The sequence below is a fragment of the Hemitrygon akajei genome, chromosome 9, assembly GCF_048418815.1.
Source record: "Hemitrygon akajei chromosome 9, sHemAka1.3, whole genome shotgun sequence".
NCBI classification, from domain to species: domain Eukaryota; kingdom Metazoa; phylum Chordata; class Chondrichthyes; order Myliobatiformes; family Dasyatidae; genus Hemitrygon; species Hemitrygon akajei.
In genome coordinates, this window is record NC_133132.1 from 20,860,637 (window position 1) to 20,878,378 (window position 17,742).

General features: G+C 46.0%; 1 protein-coding gene across 3 annotated transcripts in view; it reads left to right on the forward strand.

The window, feature by feature from the left end:
* Nucleotides 1-17,742, forward strand: part of upb1 (ureidopropionase, beta) — a 260,500-nt gene that overhangs the window by 211,833 nt on the left and 30,925 nt on the right. For all 3 annotated transcript variants that reach the window (XM_073055581.1, XM_073055580.1, XM_073055582.1), the window contains one exon: nucleotides 13,533-13,702. In XM_073055581.1, coding sequence (XP_072911682.1) covers nucleotides 13,533-13,702 — 170 coding nt within the window. The remainder of the gene's footprint in view (nucleotides 1-13,532; nucleotides 13,703-17,742) is intronic.

The following is a 17,742-nucleotide window of genomic DNA, read 5'->3' on the forward strand; positions in this document are numbered from 1 at the left end:
CAGAGTCGCCCTTCTCTTGGTCTGGCTGCCAACCAAGGCTAACGAGCCCAGCCCAGCCTACCCATCCAGTTATACCGCCGGACACTCAGTCGCGCCATGACGTAGCAAGCTCGGTGGAAACCGGGGGCGCCGACGAGAAGGTGTTGCTACGGACACAGTAGTGTAGGAGAGGCCATTTGCAGTGGCCTCCTGCCTAGCAAGCCAGACAGTGACCACGCGGCGATCACTGCACCGGGAACGGAGAGGCGATATATTGCGCATACACTTCCCCGGGTGAGCGGGACGTCAGGCCCAGACCCCACCCACCCCTATTGGAGTAACAAGCAGTAATAAACCAAGACAGTGGACTTGCTGTGTTGTCTCGAAGACATTTCACCACTTCTCCGAGAGGCTTCTTCAGTTCTGATTCACGGTGGTAGTAAACCTGGCTGATAAACTTGGAGTTGTTTAAAGGTAGAGCAATTACATGAGGGTCGATAAGAGTTGCTGAGGTAATCCTTTCTTTGCATGAAGGGAGGTGTGAATTGTTGTGGAGGCCGGCACCGGGGTAGAGATGTTAGGATGCATTGTAAGTAGCTGATAGGTGGTGTCGTACCCCACTCCCTCTGTTCAGGGATGGCCCCACTCCCTCTGTTCAGGGATGGCCCCACTCCCTCTGTTCAGGGATGGGCCCACTCCCTCTGTTCAGGGATGGGCCCACTCCCTCTGTTCAGGGATGGCCCCACTCCCTCTGTTCAGGGATGGGCTTTCCAGTTTCACAAACCATCAGTCCTCCCTGTCCAAAATGTGCACATTGCTGTCCTTTAGGTGTAGAGATACAGTCGAGTCCTGGCCTGAGGTGTTAGCTCTCCTACGTTGGGCCGTCTGTTTGTGAAGTGGTTGTTTTATCGTGCTGGTGCTGCTCTCATTGCTCTGTTTATGATTGGGGTCCTTGGGGTGGACGAGTTTCTGTCTGAGGTTGTTTGGAGATTTGTAGGCTTGGTATACAGTGACCTGGATGACTGAGAACCTTCATCTCAATTCTTAATCTCTTGGCTGGACACTCCACCCAGACGGAACATTTTCCAGTCTGGTCTGGTCTTGCCAGAAACCTCTTTAAATTCTATTGACTTCAATCTCCCTTCGTATGACAGTTCCAGTCAGTCTGCACTCCCTCTTGGGCAGCTGTTCCCTTTCTCAGGCAGGAGACCGGAATTGCATACGGTAGGTACTCTATGGTCTTACTAAGGTGATGCATAGTTGTGGCAGGACATCCTGCCAGCATTTTTTTTCCCGAGTTATACTGCATCCACAATATTCTTGTGCACTTATTCAATCTGACAATTGCCTTGAAGCCTCTTTTAATGCTCCTCCAAAACCTTCTGTCCCAGTTTTGTGTTGTAAACAAACTTAAGTTCCCTAAGGTTGTCAGAGCCGGGGATGGTGAAGTGGGGATAAGCTCCAACTACCTATTAAATGCTCCCAATAGCCTTTGACAACCAAGCTCAACACCTGGCCTTCACGCGTGGCTTAGCTGCTGAACCTATGGAACTATTTCTGCTGACAGAAGAAAGATCAAAGGTGGGTTACTGGAAGTCAGTCGCTGCATGCAGAAGGGACACATCGGCCATGGTTTGCAGCTCATGTAGGAGAAGGGAAGCCACTGCCGTACAGCTCTATCCACTTGATGGAATGACTGCTGACTGGCAACTACTGCGATGCCGCTGGTGCCAAACCGTGCCGTTCCTTTGGATTCATCAATTGCATGTAAGACCATAAGACACAGGAGCAGAATGAGGCCATTCAGCCCATCGAGTCTGCTCCACCATTCCATCATGGCTGATCCGGGATCCCACCCAACCCCATACACCTGCCTTCTCACCATATCCTTTGATGCCCTGACCGATCAGGAGACTATCAACTTCCACTTTAAATAGGCTCAGCATTATCCCAACAACACACACAAAGGACATGTCAGGACGAAGCGTCTCAGCCCGAAACATCGACAGCGCTTCTCCCTGTAGATGCTGCCTGGCCTGCTGCGTTCCACCAGCATTTTGTGTGTGTTGTGTGAATTTCCAGCATTTGCAGATCTCCTCGTGTCAGCATTATCCCCTTGCTTTGATATGCTATTCCTCTTGAAATGAATGCCAACATTGCATTTGCCTTCTTTACCACAGACTCAACCTGTAAGTTAACTTTCTGGGAGTCTTGCACAAGGACGTCCAAGTCCCTTTGCACCTCTGATGTTTGAACCTTCTCCCCATTTAGATAATAGTTCACACGGTCATTCCTTTTACCAGAATGCATTATCATACATTTCCCAACACTGTATTCCATCTGACACTTTTTTTGGCCCATTCTTCCAATTTCTCCAAGTCCTGCTACAATCACATCCTCCTATCTTTGCACCATCTGCAAACTTTGCCACAAAGCCATCAATTCCGTTATCCAAATCATTGACAAACAATGTGAAAAGCAGCACTGATCCCTTGAGGAACACCACTGGTCACTGGCAGCCAACCGTGAAAGGCCCCGTTTATTCCCACTTGCAGTCTCCTGCCTGTCAGCCATTCCGACATCCACGCCAGTGTCTTTCCTGCAACGCCACAGGATTTTATCTTGTTAAGCAGCCTCATTTCTGGCACTTTATCAAACACCTTCTGAAAATTCAAGTAAATGACACCCACTGCTTCTCCTTTGTGCACCCTGCTTGTTACTTCCTCGAGGAACTCTTAACAGATCTGCCAGGCAAGATTTCCCCTTTACAGAAACCATGCTGACTTTGACTTATTTTATCATCAGTCTCCAAGTGCCCCGAACCCTCATCCTGAACAACAGGTTCCAACACTTCCCCAACCACTGAGGTTAGGCTAACTGGCCTGTAATTTCCTTTCTTTTGCCTTCCTCCCTTCTTAAAGAGTGGAGTGACATTTGCAATCTTCCAGTCCTCCAGGACCATGCCAGAATCAAGTGATTCTCAAAAGATCATAACCGATGCATCAATTATCTCTTCAGCAACCTCTCTCAGGACTCTGGGATGTCGTCCATCTGGCCCAGGTGACTTATCCACCGTAAGACCTTTCAGTTTGCCTGGCACTTTTTCTTTTGAAATGGCAATGTCACTCACTCCTGCTCCCTGACACTCTCGGGCCTCTGGCACACTGCTAGTGTCTTCCACAGTGAAGACTGATGCAAAGTATCCATTAAGTTCACCTGCCATTTCTTTGTCCCCCATTACTACCTCACCAGCATCATTTTCCAGTGGTCTGATATCAAGCCTCACCTCCCTTTTACTCTTTATATAACTGAAAAACTTCTGGTATCCTGCTTTATATTATTGGCTACTCTGCCCTCATATTCCATCTTTTCCCTTCCTATAGCTTTTTTAGTTGTCTTTTGTTGGATTTTAAACACTTCCCAATCATCCACCTTCCCACTCACTTTTGCTACCTTATATGCCCTTTCCTTGGCTTTATGCAGTCCTTAACTTATGTAGTTGCCTACCCCTGCCATTTGAGAACTTCTTCTTCTGTGGGACATACCTATCCTGCACCTTGTGAACGATTCCCAGAAACTTCAGCCATCTCTGCTCTGCCGTCATCCCTGCCAGTATCCTCCTCCAACCCACCTGGGCAAGCTCCTCTCTCATGTCTCTGGAATTCCCTTTATTCCATTGCGATACTGATACATGTGGCCTCTCAAACTGCAGTGTGAATTCAATCATACTCATGTGGAGGGGAGCCTGCTGTATAGGCAACAGCGTGCTCTTTGTATTGTACTGTCCTGTCTTGTGTACTGGCTCTGCACTCTTTCATGCTGATTGATGCCTTTCCTGTAGGCAGGTGAACAGAACTGCACACAATACTCCAACTGCTTATACAACTTTAGCATAAATTCCCAACTCCTGTACTCAGTTCTTTGATTTTATGAAGGCCAATGTGTCAAAAGTTCTCTTTATGACCATATTACACGCCATGGTAGTGTCACGGTTAACGTGACGCTATTACATCTCAGCGTGTCGGAGTCCTGAGTTCAGCGCAGGCACGGTCTGTGAGGAATCTGTATGTTCATCCTGTAATTGCGTAGGTTTTCTCCGAGTATTCCAGTTTCCTCCCACAGATGCACTGACTAGTAGGTTAATTAGTCATTGTAGATGGCCTTTGACTAGGCCAGGGTTAATGAGGTGCGTTGTTGAGGGGCATAGAAGGATCTATTCCACACTGTATCTGAATAAAATTAAGTAATAGTGATGTCCCTTTCAAGGAATTCTGGAACTGTATTCCCAGATCCTCAACTGTTCACCGTGTCACTCCTACTCTGGTTTGTCACCTCGTCCTTTTCAGCATGAAGTTCCAAGTCCCGTTCGCCTACTCGTATCTGCCCATGAGCTTGATTAATAAACAAACTTCCTGAGGAATTTGGGAACTCGCATTGTGTTGACATCTGTGACTTTGCACTGTCAGGAGACAAATGACAGTAAAATGGAAACTGCACATTGATTCCTGTAGAAAGCACTTATCACAGATGCTATATAGAATTGCCATTAAATGCAGTGAGGCTGTAATGTACAGCAGGAACTGGCAATAGTTTTAAGATCCCTGTTGTTACATTTTATTAACACTGAGAATTGGGTGGCTGCTGAATTTGTTTTATTTATGTGATGCACATCTTTCCTATAAGCCATTAAGGATCAGCCCAGATATGTGCATGGACGTTAAGTGAGGCAGCAAAGGGTAATATGATAACAGTGTTTGATTCCAAAGATGAGGGAGAAATAGTCTGTACATAATATAATATACTGTAAATGTAATTTATATTTCATTATGCCAAACTATTTCAGACTCCCCACATTGAATATGCTCTAATAATTTAATATTTTTTCATTGTTTTCCCCTTGTCCGGTATTATAATTTGACGTAAGCCATGCTCCCATTCACGATGTATTCACGTACATCAGCAACTACTTCTCATGTTCCCTGTCAAATCACAACTTATTCATAAACCTTGAGCAGTACTCTGATTCTTGCCGTGAAAATGATAACTGGCCTCCATCTTCGCTCCACTTGGCCCAGGCTGAACAACAACAGCATTTCTGCGTACCACAGTATAACGTGTATCCTCTCATCTGGTTGTAGAAGGGTTTAACCAAACACTTCTCTTTGATTAAAGCCCGCCATTGTTCTGGGATCATCAGGGAGAGCAGAACATCCCGGCTCTTTTTCTGTATGACCAACGGTGTCCTGTGGCCTTCCCGGCCTGCGAGGAGCTTTCTTACTGATGCAGTCCCACTGGTCAGCAGGCCCTGCTGTGAGGTGTCCAGTGCTGGTGGGGCTCTGGCTTTCTGTAGGGAGGGGTAGGGGAGTGAGCTGTGCCAAGATTCTTCCTGATATTCCAATAGGGGCTATGGATAGATGGAATGTTAAAAATGCCTGCTCTCTGTGTTCAAATAATTCAGGCAACGTCTGTCTTGTGCATGTCATACCGGGCTGGGTCGAGGAACCAGGGGTGCTGGGGATGTGCCAGTCCAATTCTCTCTACGTAGAACATGCAGCAGTACAGGTCTTCTGGCCCATGATGTCATGCTGACCTTTTAACCTACTCCAGGGTCGACCTAATCTTTTCCTCTTGTATAGGCCTTCATTTTTCTTCCTTTCACGTGCCTGTTGAGAGTCTTAAAAAAAATCCCTAATAAAAGCGGCACTTGCAGTATGGTGGAAGTTCAAAGTGTCAGGGCAGGAAGTGTGTGAAGTTACCATAACTAGGGAGAAAGTTCTTGGGAAACTGAAAGGTCTGAAGATAGATAAGTCACCTGGACCAGGTGGTGTACACATCAGGGTTCCGAAAGAGGTGGCTGAAGAGATCGTGGAGGCTTCACTAAATTCTGGAATGGTTCTGGAAGACTGGAAAATTGCAAATGTCACTCCAAGAAGGGAGAGAGGAAGAGGAAAGGAAACTATTGGCCAGTTAGTCTGAGGAAAACTTGCCCTGAGGAAACCATGCTGTCTGTGGCTGATTTTATCATCTCCCTCCAAGTACCCTGAGACATCATCCTTAATAATGAGCTCCAACATCTTCCCAACCAGTTTACGTAAGACACACTCTCTAGTTCAGGCAGGATCCTGATATATCTCCTCGTCACCCTCACTAAAGCTTCCACATCCTCTTACATTGAGGTGAACAGAACTGAATACTGTCTTGCTGTAGCTGCAGGAATGAAGAGGACTGAAGGTCCTCGGGGAATATGCTTTTCACGCAACCACCTACTTGTGCAGCGGTGGATGAGGGGAGGACTGCTGGCTCCCGATGCTGTTTGAGCTCGTAAACGTGTAGTTGTGGCAGTCTGATGGTTAAATGTGTGCCATTGAACAGTAGAATCAGTTGCTAGTGACGTCGCAGAGCGGTAGAGCGTGGAAACAGCTGCTGCTCACCCCAGCCAGGCTTTGTGGCTGAGCACCATACCAAGGGCAGGGTGGCCAATCCACATATCACTGGGATGTAGGAAGGACATGGAGTATCTCACAACCACACAGAACGTGCAAACTCCACTCAGACAGCAGCAGATTGAACCTCATCGCTGGAGCCGTGAGATAGAGGTTGTGCCGGAAGTTCCCTCGCAGCTGCTCTGGGAAAATGTCAGGACATTTGGCCGGTTCTCCCTCGATCCTGTCTCCTCCCTCCTGTCGGACAGTGACTGACTGCTGCTCAGTACTTTATTACAATTCACACTGACCTCTCTCACCGTAAACAACATTATTTTCAGGGAAGTATCCGGTATGCTATCCTTCTGCAGACCACAGCCGCATCCCAGTACTCTGGGTAAAGCCATCCGCCAATAACCAAAATTACAAGCTTTGTTTTCAAAAGGGTTCACATGTATATTTTATGAAACTAGATTGCTGAGTAAATATTACAAGAACAGTCTTAATGTAAGGATGAAAATTTTTGCTTCCAGTTTCTCTCTAAAGAAAGCTAATAACTTCATGGACTGGATTTGTCCTATAGTTGCAGCTAGAACTCTCGTGCAATCACTATGTCCTGAAAAATCACCCTGATTTTATGTTTGTTTTTGAAATTTGAAGACATTAAACCAGTTAATTGTATTTTCTGGGCTATCATTTAAAATGTCTGGGAGTGCTTTGATTTATGATGAGAAATTTGTAACTCCATTAAACTGTGTAATCCTTGCAGTATGAGCTCTCTGGGTGAGTCTGAAGGGCATTGCTACTGCTGCACAGAGTACGTATTGTGGATTTGTTTTCACCAAGCTGCCTGCAGAAAGTGATTCTGGCGTTTTTATCTCTTTAGTATACCTTTTGATCTGTCTGAAAAGCTATCACAGCTGGTAAATAACACTCCACCAACAAAGGACCTTGTTATGATTGTTGGTTGGGGCGGGAGAGGAACAAACACGTTGTGAAACCCATTGTTTGTTAAACATCCTGTATGGTTTTCCCAAGTGTGCCATTTCATTTGTGCAAACCGAAGCAAAGTCACATTACCCTGTCACATGCTAACTGCTGAGAAAGTTTTACCCAGCCTGGTTCCAACTTCCAGAGAACCCCAGTGCTGATAAACCCTGTGTTCCTGGAATCCACTTTGTTATTATTCTGTATAAATACACAGGAGTCACACACACGCTTGTCAATACAGTTAAATAAGCATACAAATACTTATTCATGAGACAAATAGACAAATAGAAGCTCCAGAACAAGCTTCACTATGAAGATTTCTCATAATAATAATCACTTCATGTGTTATCAAGAATTCTACCCAACCATCTTTGTCAGAAAGTAACTTCTAGATCTCTGTAACTTGTTTTTCTCAAATTCTTTACTGATTACTTTAAGTCTGAGCCAAGGGATATTGGTTGTTCCAGGCACATTGTGATTTAAAATCCCTCAATCTCTGTTCCAAAGGAAACAATTCCAGACTATCTGACCTTTATTATAGCTACCACTCACCCTCTGTCCAGGAATCACATCATCCTTGAGCAGAACTACGTAGTGCTCAGCTGTGATCTGTCTAATGCTTTATACAATTCAAGCATTGCCTTCCTTGACCAATAAAGGAATTAACCTGTATTCATTTTTAATCAACCTTTTTGCTTCGCCTTGCACTGCTGCCTTTAATAATCTGTGGACATGCATGCTAAAGCCTCTGTGTATTTACAGCACACAGCATCCTGCCATATACACCTTTCACTATGCCGAAAGGTGTGAAAGGTGTATTCCATCCAAGGGGTCAGTGTGGACATGGTGGAGGATTACAAATACCTGGGGATACGAATGGACAATAAACTGGACTGGGCAAAGAACGCTGAGGCTGTCAGAGCCGTCTCTACTTCCTGAGGAGTCTGAGGCCCTTCAACATCTGCTGGACGATGCTGAGGATGTTCTACGAGTCTGTGGTGACCAGTGCTATCATGTTTGCTGTTGTGTGCTGGGGCAGCAGGCTGAGGGTAGCAGACACCAACAGAATCAACAAACTCATTCGTAAGGCCAGTGATGTTGTGGGGGTGGAACTGGACTCTCTGACGGTGGTGTCTGAAAAGAGGATGCTGTCAAAGTTGCAAGCCATCTTGGACAATGTCTCCCATCCACTCCCTAATGTACTGGTTAGGCACAGGAGTACATTCAGCCAGAGACTCATTCCACCGAGATGTAACACTGAGCGTCATAGGAAGTCATTCCTACCTGTGGCCATCAAACTTTACAACTCCTCCCTCGGAGTGTCAGACACCCTGAGCCAATAGGCTGGTCCTTGTCTTATTTCCACTTGGCATGATTAACTTATTATTTAATTATTTATGGTTTTATATTGCTATATTTCTACACCATTCGTGGTTGATGCGGCTGTAACGAAACCAAATTTCCCTCGGGATCAATAAAGTATGTCCGTCTGTCTCCCCAAATGTATAACTTTTCTCCTCCTGGATTCAGTTCACAATGTGCCACTTTCCACAATCCAAATGACCAGACTGTCTGTAACATGCTGCAGCTTAAGAGTGTATCTCCTCCCTTGTAAACCAACCACCTGGCCAGACTTTGTGTATCTGCAAATTTCTGTCTCACGCCCCAACGTTAAGATTGAAATCATCGCTAAGTATTGTAGACAGCACCTGCTGAGTGTTTCCAGTATTCTGATTTACCGCATTCATCGTTTTCTGCTTTTGATCCTTGTTGGCTATCTCCAGTGAGTATAAATGAAAGCTGCAGTTGTCTCCAGGAACTTACTTTACTGTATGTGATGAATTTTCCTATGACCGCTGTGAAAGTAGCCAGCTTGTCGTTAAAAAGGAAAATACTGCAGGTGCCAGAATCTGGGAAGACAGCAGGGAAGCACTGGAGACATCCAGCGGATCAGCGGATTGTCCATGGGTTTGGCTTCAGGAGGAAGGTCTTGTGCAAAGTCTGTGTCACAAACGTGAGAAACCCTTCGGTCCTGCCGTAGAGTCTTGGGCGGAAACGTCTCTTTTCCGTAGACGCGGCCTGGCCTGCTGAGCTTGCGTGTGTTGCAGAGGCCGGGTGCGGTTTTGGGTCCCGTACTTGTGAAGGACGTCGTGTAGATTCACTGGATCAGAGCAGATGTTCATTGTCAACACTCAGACCTGCCCACGTATCAAAGTGGAAAGTAAATTTATTATTCAAGTACATACAAAACCCTGAGATGCATTTTCTTGCGGGCATACTCAATAATAACCGTAATAGAATGAAAGGCCACACCAACTTGGGTATCCAACCAGTCTGCAAGAGACAAACTGCAAATACAAAAGCAAAAATAAATACATAAACAATAAATATCAAGAACATGAGATGAAGAGTCCTTGAAAGTGAGTCCACAGGTTGTGGGAACATTTCAGTGATGGGCAAGTGAAGTTGAGTTAAGTTATCCCCTTTGGTTCAAGAACCTGATGGTTGAGGGGTAGTAACTGTTCCCGAAGCTGATGGTTGAGGGGTAGTAACTGTTCCCGAACCTGATGGTTGAGGGGTAGTAACTGTTCCCGAACCTGATGGTTGAGGGGTAGTAACTGTTCCCGAAGCTGATGGTTGAGGGGTAGTAACTGTTCCCGAAGCTGATGTCAAACTCATGAGGAAGTGGAGGCGCTGCCATGCTTTCTTAGTAATTGCATTTACATGCTGGGCTCAGGACAGGTCCTCAATAACACCAAGTAATTTAAAGCATCCACCTTTGATCCTCTGATGAGGACTGGCCTATGGACCTCTGGTTTCCTCCTCCTGAAGTTAATAATCAGCTCCTTGGCCTTGCTGACATTGAGTGAGAGGTGGTTGTTACAGCGCCTCTCAATCTCCCTCCTATAGGCCGATTCATCACCACATTTGATTTGGTCTATGACAGTGATGTCATCGGAAAACTGGAATACGACATGGGAGCGATACTTAGCCACACAGTCGTAAGAGTAAAGTGGGCAGAGAGGGAGACTAAGCTCACAGCCTTGTGGTGCTCCTGTGCTGATGGAGATTGTGGAGGAGATGTTGTTTCCAATCCGAACTGACTGGGGTCTGCAAGTGAGGAAATCCAGTTGCACAAGGAGGTATTGAGGTGAAGGTCCTGAAGTTTATTGATTAGCTTTGAAAGGTGATAGCATTGAATACTGAGCTGTAGTTGATAAAGAGCATCCTGACGTCTGCATCTCTGCTGTCCGGATGTTCCAGGGTTGAGTGAAGAGCCACTGAGATTAGCATCTGATGTGGACCTGTTGCAGCAGTAGGCAAATTGGAGGAGATCCAATTCACCTCTCAGGCAGGAGTTGATATGCTTCATCACCATCCTCTCCAAGCCTTTCATCGTTGTAGATGTAAGTGCTACTGGACACCCCCACAGTTGTCCCAGTTTCCAGTGACCCTGTGTTGACTGGTGCTTCCCCGCTTCCTGTGGTGCAGATTTCCCTTCTGCAGAGACCTGGAGACTGCCCCCCCCCCACCCCACCACGTGTGTGCTGGGCTAAACCCGGTTCACCATGACCCTCCCCTGTGCAGTGAGGAGAGACATCAACCCCCTGCAGGAGCCAGGTTATTTTAATGGTTTAAATTGATTTTCAATGTGTTAGTAGCTGCTTTAAAAATGTTAGAACATGTTTTTCTATTTTCTAACTACCTCTTAATTTTTTGGCGTATCTTGAGGCTCCAGCAGATAGAAGAGTTCCCCTCCCTGGGGTGCAGAGTGGCTTGCTGTGAGATGGGGGGAGTGCTGCCATGCTCCAGTAGTCTATGGTGTCTCCTCACCTCGTATCGTTAACCTTGACCCATCATGTGAGACTGTGCGCAGGGCTGTGTCTAACGGCCATTCCTGCAACGTGAATCTGGACACTACCTTGCAGTGCTCCCTCAGGTATAGGCAGGTTTCCTCCCCAGTATACAGAACCTCAGTGCATTGCCCTGGGCTTCCCTTGCTGCCCTGCTGTGTACCCAGTGGTGTGTGCTGCTACGGGCACATCTGCCTTCAGTGCACCAGACCTAGCAGGATCAGTTCTGCCAGTACACAGGATTTGTTTGGTAGCAAACACCTGGGGTGCCGTACCGGGAAATCACTACGCTGCAGACAGGGAGCAGGAGAGACGAGTGTACTCCGAGAACGCTGTATAAAGCCCTCAAGGCTCTTCAGTACCACTTGTCTCAGGGCTGGCAACTTCTCACCAGAACACTTGGTTATTGGAGTTTTAGATTTGTCAGTGGCAGTGGCCGTGCATTTATTGTCCATTGCTAATTACCCCTGAACGACAGGAGTGGTACCTTGGTGGCTCTGAACTCTGCGTAAGAATGGCAAGTTCCCACCCTGTAGGATGGGATGTTACAACAATCAGGAGGTTATGTGCGTGCCTATGCCTGTCATTCGATGGCCTCTCTGATCAGTGTGTCATTGACCAGATGCCAGTGGTTGGAAGGGACCCGTGCACCCAAGCTGAACCTTAACTTCCACCCTGTCCTTAAATTCACTTGGGCCGTCTCTGACCCCTCCCTTGGCTTTGTAGATCTCTCGGTCTCCATCTCTGGAGACAGACTGTCAACCAACATCTTTTATAAACCTATTAATTCCAGTGTTATCTTGACTATACCTCTTCCCACCCTGTCTCCTGTAAAAATGGTAATTTCCCTTTTCTCAGTGTCTTGCCACATCTGTGGTTTTCCTTTCCAGGACACGAGGGATGTCCTTCTCCTTTAAAGTACAGGGTTTCCTGTCCTCCACTATTAATGCTGCCCTCACCTGTATCTTGTCTATTTCCCGTACATCTACGCTAACCCCATCTTCCCGCCACTGTAATAGTGATAGAGTCCCCATTAGCCTCCACATCCATCACATTACACCATCTCCAAAGGGACCCTACTACTAAATATATGTTTACCATTAGACATCGGAGCAGAATTAGGCCATTTGCCCATTGAGTCTGCTCCGCCATTTCATCATGGCTGACCCATATTTATCTCCCCACCCCCCTCAGCTTTCCGCAGGGATTGCTCCCTCTGCGATTACCTTGTCCATTTGTCCCTCTCAACTGATCTCTGTCCTGGCACTTGTCCATGCAAGTGGCTAAAGTGCCTCACCTGCCCATTCACCTCCTTCTTCACCTCAATTCAGGGCCCCAAACAGTCCTTCCAGGTGAGGCAACACTTCGCCTGTGAATTTGCTGGGGTCGTCTGTTGTGTCTGGTGTTCCCAATGCAGCCTGCTGTACATTGGTGAGCCCCGCCGTGAATTGGGAGACCGCTTCATCGAGCACCTCCGCCCCATCTGCCACAAGTGGGACTTCCCAATGGCCGAACATTTTGCCCACCACTCTGGGTGGAAAACCCACCTCTAGCATCCTCCCTATACTTCCCTCCAATCATCTTGAGATTATGCCCCTCATGGTAGCCCTGAGAAAAAGTCTCTGGCTCCCCACTCCATTTATTCCTCTTATCATCTTGTACACCTCTATCAAATTACCTCTCTTCCTTCTTTGGTCCAAAGAGCTCACTCAAACTTTCTTCCTTAGACATGCCCTCTAGTCCAGGCCGCATTCTGGTAAATCTCACCAGAGTTGAACACAACATTCTAAGTGTGGTCTAACTGGGGTTTTATAGAGCTGTAACATTACCGGGTGCTTCTTGAACTCAGTCGCCCAACTAACGAAAGCCAACACACCATACACCTTGTTAACAACCCCATCAACTTGCATTGCAAATTTGAGGATCTATAATCGTGTACCCCAAGATCCCCCTGTTCCTCCACTCTGCTAGGAATTCTGACCTTCAAAATGAATCACTTCACACTTTTCCGGGCTGAACTGCCATCTGCCAGTTCTCAGCCTAGCTCTGCATCCTGATAACGTCCATTTGTAACAAGGACCTCTTGGGCCGGGTTCCCACTCCGTCTTGCTGGCCCAAAATGGATTGGTAAGATTGGCATCTCAGGTCCTCTTTGGTAACGTGGTGTTGGGTCTTGTGCTGAACCTGTTGAAGGATTTCTCCCAGTGACGGTGTAGAAGTGGCTAGGAACTAGTTCAGTTGTAATTTGTATGCATGACCTGTGACAGTTTTATTTCTCCACTTACAGTCGACGTATTACATGGAAGGAAACACGGGGCACACAGTGTTTCAGACTCAGTTTGGACGGATTGCTGTAAATATCTGTTATGGTCGACACCACCCTTTGAATTGGTTAATGTACAGCATTAATGGAGCTGAAATTATCTTCAATCCTTGTGCTACCGTGGGGGAGCTGAGGTAAGATTTCAATAGATACATTTAATATCAGAGAAATGTATACAATATATATCCTGAAATTCTTTTTCTTTGCAAACATCCATGAAAACAGAGGATTGCCCCCAAAGAATGAGTGACAGTTAAACATTAGAACCCCAAAGCACCCCCCCCAAGTTCTAAGAGAACATAATAATTTAATTTAATGATAACCTTTGACAGCTATTCAGAATTTAGCCAGCACCCTAAACTCTGTCAGCCAAGTAGCATAAAGGGTAGTTTGTTGTGTCATTGACATCTATGAGCTGGCACTGGGCAAAACATATGGAACCTCTTTGAATTGTGGTGAAACTACACCAGACAGGTAACTTGATGGTGTAAGTTTTGTTTTCTAAGAGCTCCTGCCCCAGGCTTCCGGTTGAGAACAAGAAAGGGGAAGGGTGGGGTGGATGCAGGAAGGAAAGCACGAAGCTAGACTAACAAATCTCCAATACAAACTCAATTAACCAAATAAGCAGTATCTGGAAAGCTATACAAGGTACTGACAGGAGTTGTCTACACCAGATGGAAGCTTTCTAATTCAATCTGAGCATGCTGTCATATTTAAATACAGCACTCGAGCGTGCGTTTACCTCCCAGCTTCCGGAGCTGGGACAGCAAATCGATTGGAACCCTGAGTGCTCGCCAGGGCAGATTCGGTCTGGGAGGATGGGCTGTGCATTGTGACAGCAAATTTCTTTCATTGGGATAATAGCTGGAACTGTTCCTGTGAAAGGGAAGAGCAGTGGCTTGTCGTTGCTCTTCCCGAAGGGTCGAGATTCCTACACTGAGCCGAGCCAGAAGACGCATCGTAGCCAGAGGCTATTTGGTATGCCATCTGCTCTGCTTGAGTCTGCAAGATGCTGCAGAGAGCTGTGGGCAGGGCTCAGTGTCCCCTCTGTCTACAGTTTTCACCGCCAACATAATCAGCGATGCACCCATCCCAGAGGTTCTCACCCCCCCCACCCCACCCCATTGTGCAGAAAATACAAAAGCATGTACCACTAAGCTCGAGCACTGGTTCTACCCCACTCTTACAGGACTGCTGAATGGTTTCCTAATATGATAAAATTGATTCTTGACCTCATAATGACTTTGTTGCCTTGATGTCTGCCTGTACTGCACTTTCTCTGTAACTGTAACATTTTATTAAAGTCATAGAAAAGTACAGCACAGAAACAGGCCCTCGACCCATCTCGGCCATGCCAAAGCATTTAAACTCCCTACTCCATTGACCTGCCCTGGGATGCTAGTCCTCCATACCCTTACCACACAGATACCTATCCAAACTTCTCTTAAACATTGGAATTCAAATCACTTGTGCTGGCAACTCGTTCCACATTCTCATGACCCTCTGAGTGAAGAAGTTTCCCCTCATTCCCCTTAAAGTTTTCACCTTTCACCCTTAACCCATGACCTCTGGTTGTAGTCCCACAGAATCTCAGTAGAATTAGCCTGCTTGCATTTACCCTGTCTATACCCCTCATCATTTTGTAATCCTCTATATCCTCTCAATTTTCTGCATTCTCAATAAAGTCCTAATCTATTCAATCTTCCTTGTAAGTCGAGTCCATCAGACCTGGCAACATCCTTGTAAATTTTCTCTGTACTCTTTCAATCTTATTTATAATTTTCTGTGGGAGGTGACCAAAACTGCACACAATACTCCAAATTAGTCCTCACCAACTTCAACGTAACATCCCATCTCCTGCATTCATTGATTTGTGAAGGCCAATGTGGCAAAGGCTTTCTTTATGACCCTATCTACCTGTGACGCTACTTTCAATGGATTATGGACCTGTATTTCCAGATCCCTTTGTTCTACCACACTCCTCAGTGTACTAGACACTATGTAAGACTTACCCTGGTTGGTCCTCCCAAAGTGCAACACCTCACACTAGTCTGCATTAAATTCCATCTGCCGGTTTTCAGCCCATTTTTCCAACTAGTCCAGATCCTGTTGCAAGCCACGATAGCCTTCCTCACTGTCCACTACACCCCCAAACTTGGTGTCATCTGCAAATTTGCTGATCCATTTAACCACATTATCATCCAGATCATTGATATAGATGACAAGCAACAACGGACCCAGCACCGATCCCTGAGACTCTCCTCTAGTCACAGGCCTCCAGTCAGAGAGGTGACCTTGTACTACTGCTTCTCCTACAAAGCCAATGTCTAATCCAGTTTACTACCTCATCTTGAATGCTAAGCAACTGAACCTTCTTGACCAACCTCCCATGTGGGAGGGACCTTGTCAAGTGCCTTGCTGAAGGCCTTGCCTTCATCAACTTTCCAGGTAACTTCCATGAAAAGCTCTATAAGATTGGTTAGACATGGCCTACCACACACAAAACCATGCAGACTATTCTTAAGCAAAGCATATCTGTCCAAATACTCATATATCTGGTCCCTTAGAATACCTGTCAATGATTTTCCCACTACCGCTGTCACCGGGTTTAAACAGCACAACAACTGTGGCTATCCTCCAATCCTCTGGTACCTCTCCTGTCACAAAGGATGATTTAAATATCTCTGCTCGGACCCCAGCAATTTCTGCACGCCTCCCACAGGGTCCAAGGGAACACCTTCTCAAGCCCAGGGGATCTATCCACCCAAATTTGCCTTAAGACAGCAAATAACTTCTTCTGTAATCTGTATAGGACCCATGAAGTTGATGCTGCTTTGCCACACTTCTTTAAGACCCTGTGTTCATCTCCTAAGTAAATACAGATACAAAAAAAATTAATTTAAGATCTCCCTCCATCTCCTTTGACTCAATCTATGGATCATCATTCTAATCTTCCAGAGGACCACTTTTGTTCTTTGCAATCCTTTTGCTCTTCACGTATCCACCTGCTAGAACAGCTTCATGCCTTCTTTTAGCTCTCCTGATTTCTTTTTTAATGTTCTCTTGCATTTCTTATACTCCATAAGCACCTCATTTGTTCCTACCTGCCATGCACCTCCATTTTTTTCTTAACTAGGTCCTCACTATCTCTTGAAAACCAAGGTTTTCTTGACCTGGTATCTTTATCTTTTATTCTGACAGGCACATACAAGCTTTGTACTCCCAAAATTTCACTTTTGAATGCCTCCCATTTTCCAAGTACCTTTGCCAGAAAACAGCCTTCCCGGTCAGTCCAACTTGCTAGACCCTTTCTGATACCATCAAAATTTGCCTTTCTTTGATTTGGAATCCCAACTCTTAGACCAGACCTATCTTTTTGCATATTTACTTTGAAACCTATGGCATAGTGGTCACTGGATGCAGAGTGTTCCCCCACACAAACTTCTGCCACCTGCCCTGACTCATTCCCTAACAGCAGATCAAGTATCACATGCTCTCTCATTGGGACTTCTTTGTACTGATGAAGGAAACTTTCCTGTACACATTTGACAAATTCCACCCCATCTAGTCCCAGTCAATGTGTGGAAAGTTGAGATCATCTACTGTAACAACTTGATGTTTATTGCAACAGTGTGCAATCTCGGACAAACTTGTTCCTCTAAATCCCTCAGATGGTTGGGTGGTCCCCATTAACGAGAACATACCTTTCTTATTACTCATTTCCACCCATAATGCCTCTCTAGATGAGTTCTCCAGTCTGTTGCGACTGAGCACTGCTGTGATATTTTCGCTGACTAGTATTTCCTTTACTCCCTCCCGCTCTGCCGCATCTAAAACAAATGAACCCCGGAATGCTGAGCTGTCAGTCCTGCCCCTCTTGCAGCCAAGTCTCACTAATAGCTATAATATCATAATTCGACGTGTTGATCCAATTCCTGAATTCATCTGCCTTTCCTATGAGATGAAATATACACATCTCAGGACATTAGTCATGCCATACTCAACCTTTTGATTCTGGACTTTGTCTGAAGTCTTAACAACATCTGTCTCCACAATCTCACCACTATCTGTCACGGTACTCTGGTTCCCGTCCTCTGCAACTCTGGCTTAACCCACCCCCTCCACCCCATGCAGCATTAGCAAACCTTCCCGCTAGGATATTAGTCCCTTTCCA